Source organism: Phocoena sinus, chromosome 9 (genome assembly GCF_008692025.1).
Source record: "Phocoena sinus isolate mPhoSin1 chromosome 9, mPhoSin1.pri, whole genome shotgun sequence".
Classification (NCBI taxonomy): domain Eukaryota; kingdom Metazoa; phylum Chordata; class Mammalia; order Artiodactyla; family Phocoenidae; genus Phocoena; species Phocoena sinus.
In genome coordinates, this window is record NC_045771.1 from 95,568,425 (window position 1) to 95,580,562 (window position 12,138).

At 41.7% G+C, this 12,138-nt stretch overlaps 1 protein-coding gene across 1 annotated transcript in view; it reads right to left on the minus strand.

Annotated features, from left to right (window-relative positions):
* The window catches only part of GLI3 (GLI family zinc finger 3), a 280,972-nt gene that overhangs the window by 106,133 nt on the left and 162,701 nt on the right, over window positions 1-12,138 (minus strand). The window contains exon 4 of the mRNA XM_032644011.1: window positions 10,579-10,684. Within this exon, the coding sequence (XP_032499902.1) occupies window positions 10,579-10,684 (106 nt within the window). The remainder of the gene's footprint in view (window positions 1-10,578; window positions 10,685-12,138) is intronic.

Genomic DNA, 12,138 nt, shown 5'->3' on the forward strand with positions numbered 1-12,138 from the left:
TACCCAGAATATTAGTGGTTGAATGTTAGAAAATCTATAGCTTTGGATTAGAGATCCTTATTTTTTTTCTTTACTGGAAATGTACAGTCAGCCCTCTGTATCTGGGGTTTCACATCCATGGGTTTCAACCAACCATGGATAGAAAATATTTGGGGAAAAAAAATTTCTGGAAAGTTCCAGAAAGCAAAACTTGGAAACTGCAGCATGCTGGCAACTATGTATGTTAACACTTACTATGTATGTTAACACTTACACCGTATTAGGTATTGTAAGTAATCCAGAGATGATTTGAAGTTTATGGGAGGATGTGCATAGGTTATATGCTAATACCATATCGTTTTATATAAGGGGCTTGAGCATCCTTAGACTTTGGTATCCAGTGGGGGTCCTGGAACCAATTCCCCACGGATACAAAGGGAGGACTGTACTCTCATGCCCTAAAGCAGTTCCTACCACTTCCTACCCTTCTGAGTTCAATTTCCCTGGCTGTGTGGAGGGAGGGAGAGAGAGAGAGAAACAGGGAGACAAACAGAGACAGCGGGAGAGGAGAGATGGAGGTGAAGGGTATAGATCTCTCATTACACTTGACGTTTATCAACACCAGTGTTACAAACATTGATATAGTGTCACCAGTTCCGCTGGGTTAAAGCAGGAGGTAAACATGGGACCAATGCACCATTTAACTGGTTAATTTTTACTGCAGTGTCGCGATATGCCCATTACTGTTCCGATATGCCTCTTACAAAGATCACATCGGAACTAAAAATGGTCCATATATTTATTTCAAATTTATTTTCAATACTGTTATCTAATGCATGTTCTGCAACACATCACTACCCTTGGACTCAGAGGATGAGTTTGAAAACAGACTTTCCTCTTGCTCTTTCCTTTTAGTATGCTTAGCTGGCTCGGGATCACCAAAGATGCAAAAATCTAGCCAATTTGTTACTTAGGATTCAAAAAGTTAGCAGGCAGGTTCCTGGAAACAAATCTGCGAACACTGTATTTTTTTTTTTTTTTCCTGTATGAATTTCACTGGGGGCAGGGGTGGGGATGCAGCAATAACAAAAAGAAATGAGTGACAGGCAGCCCTGTGTCCCCAGCCTTTGTTCCCCTGGGGAAGGGTCTGAAACGAACTCAGCCTGCTGAGCGGCTATAGGAAATGGCATGTCTTTGTTTAGGTTTGGAAAAAGCAGGTTCTGTTACCTAAGTGAGGGAGGGATGGCCACAGAGGAAGAGCTGCAGGCAGCTTGGGTTTGGGTGGTATGTATCACCTAAAAACTAACCGGAAAGTGCCTTCCCGTTGGGACAAATTCTGTGAAAGTTCCATTTTCTCCAATGCGTACTTTGAAAACTAAATACAACGATGGCAGTAAATTTCTGTTTTCTTTGAAGCCAGGCTTAACATGAGTGGAAGCATTGTACACAAAGAAAAAAGTCTGTTACAGTCCAGTGCCCCCCAGGCCCCTGCAACAGGCTGGACGGCAGGCTCTATAGAGCTGGTAGCTTCTGGTTCAGCGGCCGTGAATACCTTCAGTCAATATCTGCTCCCGGCCGGACTGCTGAGCCCAGCACAAAGAACACAGGAATTTATCCAAGAAGCTGGCTCTCAGACTCTCTGAATATGCACTATAATTAGGGCCTGCTTTCTCTGTAACCAATGACCGAATTCAATATTTCAGTCATTAGAAATACTGTAAGACAAAACTATTCTACATAGGATGGATAAACAACAAGGTCCTGCTGTAGAGCACAGGGAACTATATTCAATATCCTGAGATAAACCATAATAGAAAAGAATATGAAAAAGAATGCATATATATGTACAACTGAACCACTTTGCTGTCCAGCAGAAATTAACACACTGTACATCAACTGTACTTCAAAAAAAATTTTTAAAAGAAAGGAATATTGCAAAACAGAAAAAAGCAGTATGCCCTTGGAGTACCATTTATTTTCCTCATGTTCATTTCTTAATGCAAAGTAAAGTGTGGGTGGGTTCATCCGCACGGATACCGCCAGCTCATCAAAATTTTTAAAGTTTAGGAATTGAAATTCACCAATATTTTCATACTTAGACTGGGAACTGTGGATGTAGGTGGTCTACGGTAGTGCTTGAAAATGAGGCAGACTACATTTTTTCAGTTGATCATAAGAAATGATACCCAAACAATAAGACTTATTTTCTTTTTTGTGAATTGATACGATATGCAACAAGAAATGTTGGGAATAGCAGTGGGAAAGCCTGAAAGTCGAAAATACGGTGCATGGCATCACTTACAAAAAAAAGAAAAATTAGGCAGAGAAAGGGGGTAGTGAGGCTAGAAAGGGGGTGTTATTTTAGATCAGGCCTTGGGAAATTTTGTATTTTCAACTTTGCAGGCCATGTCCTTTATCTCAGCTGCTCATCTCTGCCCTTGATTGCCAAAGCTGCCATAGACAATAGTAAATAAGCGGCAGTCACTAGATTCCAATAAGACAAGCCATGGGCCGAATTAGGCTCACAGGCCATAGTCTGTCAACCCCTGTTCATCAGATGGTTCTTCATTGAAGACCTCTCTGATGAGGAGATGCCTGTGCAGGGAAATGTATGAAGTAAGGGAGCAAGCCATGGACATCTTAGGGAAGAAGGTTCCAGGCAGATACATGTTACGATCTCATCCAACCTGGCTTACATTTTATAGGGTACACAGCTGTAATCACTGACCATTATTTATCCACGTTTTCATATGGTCTTCTCAAATGCTACTTTTTTTCCCAATATTCTACCAAGTGGATGAATCACAATTCACCCAATACTCCATGTAGCTGGATATATAAATGTCCAGCTATTGGGGGTTACAAGTTCTACAGTAGCAAACCTTGATGTGTATCTAATTTTGTTTTGTTTTGCTACAGACAAGGCTTCTTCCAGCTCTTCTCCTCACTGCCACGTTCCTATCTCAGAATTCTGCAGAAGACGATGACAGCCAGTGACACTGAAAATTTCCTATCAGGTATTGTCAGAACTATTTGGGCTCATCCAGTAAGTATAAACTAGAGCACCAAAGGCCCCAGTGTTCGTTTTCACGAGCAGAGGATGAAAGTCAAGTGCAAGGAGTGTTGTGTTTGATGTCTAGGTTTAAATAATGGCACAACCATTAACTTCTCTGTGTCAAGGTTTCCACATCTTGGAAAGGAGGCTAGTGATAACAACTCCATCCTAAGGCTGAATATTCTAAGTACTACGTGAGATAGTTTTGTAAAGTTTCTAAAGTTGCGCCCACAGTAAGTAGTCAAAAATGTCAGTTGTGGCCATTATTATATTTTTTATGTGAATGGTCCTGTCATTTCTTTTTCCCCCTTATATTTGGAATTTTGGTATTCATATTACATTATCAATTAAAGATTGCTAATTTCATTAATTGTATTTCCACGTGAGGGGCCTAAGAAGCAGCTATTAAGTTCAATGGTACCTAGTCACATAAGGTGACCTCAGACCTTCACAACCAGTAACTAATTTAATATCGGGGAATTCACTTGGCAGTGGAGAGCATCTGACACTGCAGTAGGTGTTTATATTAACATCATCTTCAGAAGGAATCGAGCTTTTGATTTTGAGTCCTCAGTGTGCTAGCTTTGTTGGCATGAGGTGACACACGCTACCAAAGTAAACCAAGAAAAACAAAAGAAAGAGGATGGCAGTCATCCTGCACTGGCCTGAAAAAGGAGAGCCCATTATCACCATGGAAAACAATATTTATCCAGGAGGCACTCTGCAAAGGCAGGGGCTCAGCCTAGCAAATGCAAAAACATACACAGGTGGTCTTTGCCCCCAAGAGATGTGACTGTAACCTAGTTCATTTTCTTTTCTTCTCTTTTCTCTTCTTTTTTCTTTTCTTATTTTGGAGGGTGGAGGTGAGTGTTACAAAATGTTAGCTACAGTATTTGATGTATAGGCCTACCTGGGAGATATTATGGGTTCCAGATCATAATAAAGGAAATAATAATCATAATAAAGGAAATAAAGCACATCACATGAATTTTTGGTTTCCTAGTGCACATAAAAGTTATGTTTACAGTATAATGCAGTCTATTACGTGTGCAATAGCATTATGTCTAAGAGAAAGCCAATGTGCATGGCTTCATTAAAAAAATATTTTATTGCTAAAAAATGCTAACTATCAGTGAGCGAATGCCGTTGGAAAGATGTATCCATAGACTTGCTCAGTACAGGGTTTCCAGCAACCTCCAATGTGTAAAAAAATTAAATATCTGCAAAGCACAATAAAACAAGGTATGCCCGAAATCTGATATGTCATCACACTTTATCAGTCTCAATAACGTTTACGGTAGAGCACAAACACGGGGGAAAAGGACTTGCCTGTGTTCATTTTAAATTGTACTGTTAAAATATTCCAAACAAGTTATGCCCCCAAATACAAATACAAGGTTTTGCTCAATCTCTACATTTTTACTGGAGGCTTTCCCTGTGAATAAAAATAATGAAATCACTATTACGTATTATGAGCCCATCATCAAGTTTTACGTAGATGGCTAGGTTGAAGGCTGCTTTTGAATGATTATTAGATGAATTCCCACTAAGCAACCCACACAAGGTGCTGAATCCAGGGAGGGAGGAGAGGACGGAGGGAAACTGAGTAGTAGTTCTGGTCATCCACTTCCACTTTCTTTCTCTAAGCTTTTACCATAATACTCTATCTTTTCCTAGAGCTTCCTCTGTCTGGAAAGAAATGTATTTATTCTTACTCCAAACTTGCTACTGGTCTCCCCGCTCGGAACCCTAAAAGGCAGTCATAACCATGGTGGCGGCGGGGGGAGCCTCATTTATTTCCAAATCCCTCTCTCTCCCAGCTCATATTAATGATCTACCGTGTCCTGTCCCCTCCCCAGGGGCCAGGAAGTGGACCACTTTTAGTGGGAGAAGCAGCTCTTCATACTTCGGTGAAATAATTCCAGTGAGTCAGGCAGCCTTGGAAAGAGGCACGTTGACGCAACTCAGAGAAGAAAGAGCTGCCGAGTAGAAGAGAACATGAGTACTCATTTCCCCCAGGAGAGAAGAGATGAAGCTGATTTTGTAAAATGAATTAGTTAAGTGAATGGTGAAGTGCGACAGACTGTCAGAGTGCTGGCTTGGGATGCAGCGCTGCTCGCATCCATAGCACGAGACGAGGGTAGCTCTCAGCTCCACTGTCAAGATCTGTGGGGCTCGAATTATTGTAATCAATTAGTAACTGAGGCTGATCCTGCTTTTAAAAATGAATTGCCAAGCTCAGCAGAAGCAAACGGACAGTCCGAAATTCATATTGGTCCAAAAATGAGGAAACTTGGGCTCAAAAAACCTGTATGTAAAGATCGATATTTTGGGGACTTTTCCTGGCGGTCCAGTGGTTAAGACTCTCTGCTTCCACTGCATTGGGGGCACGGGTTCGATCCCTGGTCAGGGAAATAAGATCCTGCACGTCGTGCAGTGTGGCCAAAAGACAAAACAAAACAAACCAAAAAATTACTTTCAAAAGTAAGCGTGCTTAAATGCATTCTAACACTAAAGCAAAGAAAAAAAAGCACACACTCAAAATGCAAGAGAAAGAGCGCTTTCTTCATTAACGAGAAAGTACTCACTTGAAAATACAACTGTTTCTAGGGGAGAGGGATGTAATATTCCCATTGTCTAAATTTCCAAGTAGAATTTATTTTTTAAATTTATTTTTTTTCAACACCTTTATTGAAGTATAATTGCTTTACAATTGTGAGTTTCTGCTTTATAACAAGGTGAATCAGCTATACGTATACGTACATCCCCATATCTCCTCCCTCTTGTGAATACATACATCCCCATATCTCCTCCCTCGTGCCTATCCCACCCTCCCTATCCCACCCCTCTAGGTGGTCACAAAGCACAGAGCTGATCTCCCTGTGCTATGCTGCTGCTTCCCACTAGCTAGCTATTTTACATTTGGTAGTGTATATGTCCATGCCACTCTCTCACTTCATCCCAGCTTACCCTTCCCCCTCCCCGTGTCCTCAAGTCCATTCTCTACGTCTGCGTCTCCAAGTGGAATTTTAAAACAAGTAGTAATCCTTAGCCTACAGAACATCATCAATTTCCGTAGGTTACAATGATAGCTCCTGGAGTTATGCAACCCCACAGCCCTGATGGAAACAATGCAGAGCAGGAAGCAGAGAGAAGACCAAGAAGTAGAAATAACCACATGAAATTTCTGCCTTGACCATGTGGCTACAGATTCAGGTTCTATCATTAACTCTCCAAATGATCCCAGCAACATAATAAAATATACTCATTGATATTTTTCTCAAACATTGTACTTTTTTCTACATGGCTTAATAAAACATGGACTCTGTGGTCAAAGCAAATGATTTGAGAGAGAACAAGACACTCCAATTAGCTGTTGAACATAAGTTCTGGTGAATTCCGTGGAGAATAACTTTCAGAAGAAAAGGGAAAATTCCCCATATCCAGTGTTTCTTAATTTTCAAACTACTTGAATTAAATAAACATAGTGCAGGAATCAAACATTTTTCTGACAACCTTTACATGACAATTCAGGGAAAGATGATACTGACATTCCACGTCCCCCTTAGAAATCCCACATCTGAATTCATGATTTCGAGTTAAGAAAGGAAATACTAACATATTCTAACATTATTTCCAGTACTGTATTTGTAACGATTTAAATGTCTCTACTCTGTCTACACTGCCTAACCATAAACTCTGGAGAATACTGTGAGAGTAAATCGGGTAAGCTAAAGGCATTCCATTTAACAAACTGGGCTCTTTAACACAAACTGACGCATTTCCGTACATATTTATAAGGCTTGGTGGTTACTGTTAGGCTGTAACTGCAGTTGTTCTAACACCTAATAAGCCACGGTTGGAAAAACAAAGGCAGGTTAATTTGTGATTTCCTGTACTCATTCAGAGGCAAATTAAGTGTCAAACAGCTAATACAGAGCATATTTCATTTTCTGAGATTCTAATTTAATTCTGCGCCATATCATTGACGCCTTAATACAGGCTGGTTTATCTAAAAAGAGGAGCAATTTACAAACCTCTTTCAATAGAATCATTAATGATAGGATACGATAGCATAATTATCGCAGTGTCTGCCATCCTTCTGAACAGAGACCTGTTGGCACTTCCATCATCAACACACATCCTGTTTCAAGAGACTTACAATTTAATTTTTGAAGTCGGCACCAGAAGAACAATCATGTGTACGAAACAATGAGAATATCCCCAAATGTTGTCTACTTATAATTAAAAATATGTATTCTAAAAACTCCGTAAGCTCACTTGATCTCATTTTCTAGAAGCTAAGTATAAAACAAGCATTTTGGAATTCAACTTCTAGACAAAATCATTTTATTTTTCCAGGCTACTGCTTTAGCCCCTTGGCAAAGATGCACTTTTAAGATTTTAGTAACCAAGCTATATTTGCCTAGATTACTCTCCACGCCTAAAATGACCTTGAAGGTCTACTGAGCATGCTTTACTAAGTGCCTGGCTGAGGGTTAGGCAATGCCTGCAAATCTAGCAGGGGCAGTGACCGCTAAACAATAACTGACCCAGGCAAGAGGATTCGGCTGTGATAAAGGCACACAAGGTTCTCTGAGGAACAGCCTCCGGGACAGCCAGCAGAGGTGATTTTGAATTAGGCCTCGAGGGTGAGGAGTTTGACCAGTGTTTGCCATGCAGGGAGGGAAGACCACTGAGGGTAACACAGACAGAATGTCACATTATAAGGCACAGAGGTGAGACTGACCCTAGCTTCCCAGAGCCTACTTCAAAAGCTCAGTGTCTCCACCCAGGACCCCGCTAGGCCGAGCAGTCCCAGGAAACCACAGAGCACGTGCTCAGCACGCTCTGTGCCCAGCCATGACACTCCCCTACCTCCAGAGCGTGTGTTGGGAGGCTCAGGACTATCTACAAGCCGTACATCATGAATCTTTGGTAACTAAACATTTAGGCAGCTAGAGAACAATTTAGTCAATTGCTGCAAAATTATCCTAAAGCTTGGCTGAAAAAGCAGGAAGGACGACCATCCCTCGGTAACTGAAGGGCATTGGTTCCACAACCCTCACGGATACCAAAATCCGTGGATCCTCGAATCCCTTATATTAAATGGCATAGTGTTTGCATATAACCTATGAACATCCTCCTGGATACTTTAAATCACCTCCAGATTACTTATAATACCTAATACAACGGAAATGCTCTGAAAATAGTTGCCAGTGTGCTGCAAATTCGAGTTCTGCTTTTTGGAACTTTCTGGAATTTTCTTCTCCAATATTTTCAATCCAAGGTTGGTTGAACCCTCAGATGCAGAACCGGAAGACACAAAGGGTTGACTATATCAAAATCTATAAAAATCCCTGCTCAGCAGTCCGGTAGAAAATGCAGCCCTCTCCCCTAGGATTCTCCAAACTTGACCTGCCTTATCCTGTGGTGTTTTTATCTCTAGCGAGCTAATTCTTTAGATACAGCCATTAGGGCCTAGAACATACAGTGTGATCTATACGAGGGACTGCTGTTCTTACATTCTGCCAAAGAACCAAGACTTGCGATTTTTACTGATAAATTCATATTTGAATTTAATTACAAGGCAAACCATAATGAACGCAGAGGAACTAGTTTATTCTATCATATAAATTCACTTTTTGCAATTTCTCTATAATTTTTTAAGAGTGAAGCACTCGAAATCCCATAGAAAATCTGATTTAAATTACTTCAGCACTTCAGAGACTGGAGTCTGGGAGAAATCATCTGCATCTCCCAGGCCCGGTGGGCCCTTGCTGGCTCTGTACCACAGGGCAGATCCTCGTCTGAGACCCTTGTGGTCCCAACTGTATTGCAGAACTTTGGTAGAACAGGATGAATTCCGTAGCAGGTTTCAGCCTGAAATTATTATTTCCTTCCCTTTGTATTAGGGGGCTTTCAATTGGCGTCTTGGTTTTATTTGAGTGTATTTTTAGCAGAGTTTAGAAGCCTGTAAATACTTACTTGTGTTCTAGTGAAAAGTTGAAGAATAAAGTCACAAGTTTCTGCATTCTCTCTCCCTAAATATCCACTTCTCCATTAATGCTTATAGAAATCTGAACACAGATTTATGACTTACCTCCAGGCAAATCTGCTCTGAAATTACAATTCAGTAATGGGAGATAGATCAAAAAACTGTGGATAAAATATTATATGTGTACTTGGGTATATAGTTAGGTTGTTAATATCAATTAATTCTGTTCACAGAGGAGGACTTGTTTTAAACAACTTCATTTTTCTTTGGCGTATATGTAATTACGCAGCTGTAACTAAGAGCCATGGAGATGCAATCTACCATCCAAATAACTAGCAGTATTCTTCAAAGTATTATTTGGGCTTTTCTAACTTTACTGTCTCAGAATGAAGGGTGATTACCAGATATGACTAAAGATAAAATCAAGGCCATTCATAAGGGTCAGCGGCTCCCAAAGATTGACTTCCCTTGTTAATAGTATATATCAGTTTTCTGGACAATACTGCAAACGAAGACCATTTTAGTTTAGGTGAGGGCTATCCTGACTACCTGATCATCTTTCCCCCCTAACCTGAGTAAGATCACATTAATTTCCAGGATATTTTCTTCTTCCTTTTTTTCTTTTTTAATTTTTATTTTATATTGGAGTCTAATTAATTAACAACGTTGTGTTAGTTTCAGGAGTACAGCAAAGTGATTCAGTTATACGTATACATGTACCTATTCTTTTTCAAATTCTTTTCCCATTTAGGTTATTACAGAATATTGAGCAGGGTTCTCTGTGCTATACAGTAGGTCCTTGTTGGTTATCTATTTTAAATATAGGAGCGTGTATATGTCAATCCCAAACTCCCAATTTATCCCTCCCCTGCACCTTTCCCCTTTGGTAAGCATAAGTTTGTTTCCTAGGTCTGTTTCTGTTTTGTAAATAAGTTCATTTGTATCATTTTTTTTAGCCTCATATATGATATCTGGCTTTTCTTCTTCCTTTTCTTATGTATGTTATCACCCCCATTCTCTCCTTTTATCTTTGTGTAAACTATGTGCTCAATCACATTTGCCATTTTGTTTGGGTGACGTTCCCATCAATCAAGTGACCGTTGGTGTACACACCACAGGGGCTATGAAAATTTACCATGAACATTTCATTACGATGCATCCTCATCCCTGGAACAGGATCTTCCCGTAACAGAAATTGGAGCATGAAAAACTTCACACCCGCTCTCGACCAAATACACATCCTGAGTGGTAACCTTCCATTAGGCCCAATTTTTTAATTTAGTATTTACAGCCCACGGAACACATGTCAGCAAAACTATATAAGAAATACCTGCCAACCACCTAGTGTGACAGGCATTCTTCAGGAAGCAGCGGGGATTTGCTTCAGTGAGTCCAGGAACATACAGGCTTGCTGTATTTCAAAAGTAAATCTTAGACTACTATCACCTCTTCAAAGACCAGTAGCTGTGCTGGTAACAAAAATCCTGAGATGGTGAAAGCCAGTATTTTGTGCTGTTTCTTTGACGGGTAAAGTTGTAATACTTACACATGCAATGGAGGGATCGGAGACGGATCGTAATGGTAACGGCCCTCATGGTGTCTTGCATCGATTGGTACGGGAGGATGGAATGCAGGAAAGAGATGAGGAGGGTCTGAAAAAGAAAGAAAGTACAGCCTGTATAAATGGAACACTCTGAAATGGAATGCCAATCCATGAAACCACACTGCTAACACTGTCTTCACAGCTGATGCCGAATCTACCTGAAGAATTTGTGGAAGAATTCTTTACAGTTCAGAACCAAGCAGATACTAATACCAGCACCTGAGGCAGTAAAGCCTCTGAATGCAATTTGGACGCAAGCAGGAAAGCAAGAAAGAGAAACAACACGTGCTTGTACCCTGCAAGAGGCCGGCCAGAGGGCAAGGGCCGCCACAAAGCCAAGAGGAACAGACTCCAAGACGCTTTTTTATTTTTAATTTTTATTTTTGGCCTCGTCACGCGGCTTGCAGGATCGTAGCTCCCCAGCCAGGGATTGAACCCCGGGCCCTCGGCAGTGAAAGCACAGAGTCCTAACCACTGGACCGCCAGGGAATTCCCCACTTTTTAATTTTAAAATGACACTGTCAAGAGAGTTTCAGGCAAAGACGTAATATCACTACTAGCTTTCATTTCTCCCATACCCATGATGCTTTGTAAGGAAAAGAGTCGTGTTCAAAAGTCCCTGCTAGGACAGGAGTAAAGACGCAGATGTAGAAAATGGACTTGAGGACACAGGGAGAGGGTAGGGTAAGCTGGGACGAAGTGAGAGTGGCGTGGACATATATACACTACCAAACGTAAGGTAGATAGCTAGTGGGAAGCAGCCGCATAGCACATGGAGATCAGCTCGGTGCTCTGTGACCACCTAGAGGGGTGGGACAGGGAGGGTGGGAGGGAGACGCAAGAGGGAGGAGATATGGGGATATGTGTATATGTAGAGCTGATTCACTTTGTTATAAAGCAGAAACTAACACACCATTGTAAAGCAATTATACTCCAATAGAGATGTTAAATAAAAAAACAGAAGTCCCTGCTAGAATCCATGGCATGTGTACACACACACACACACACACACACACACACACACTTTTTTTTTGCGGTACGCGGGCCTCTCACTATTGTGGCCTCTCCCGTTGCGGAGCACAGGCTCCGGACGCGCAGGCTCAGCGGCCATGGCTCACGGGCCCAGCCGCTCCGCGGCATGTGGGATCCTCCCGGACCGGGGCACGAACCCGTGTCCCCTGCATCGGCAGGCGGACTCTCAACCACTGCGCCACCAGGGAAGCCCCACACACACTTTTTAAATTTTTAAATGCATGCTCCCCCTCCATCTTGTTCTAGGTCAGGCCTCCGGAATCCCAACACAGGGGCAGCAAATGTATAGGCTGGCCAGAGAAATGCTACCTGGCCTGACAGAGGGGGGTTTGGCGCACACTGAAGGTCCTTCCCTGCAGCCCCAGCATTCCCCTGGGACCCACACCAGCCTCCCCTCCCGCTCTCAGCCATCACTGTTTTGGGGTTCCTGTGTATGCACGTACTTAAAATAGTTCTCTACCTCCATTTACT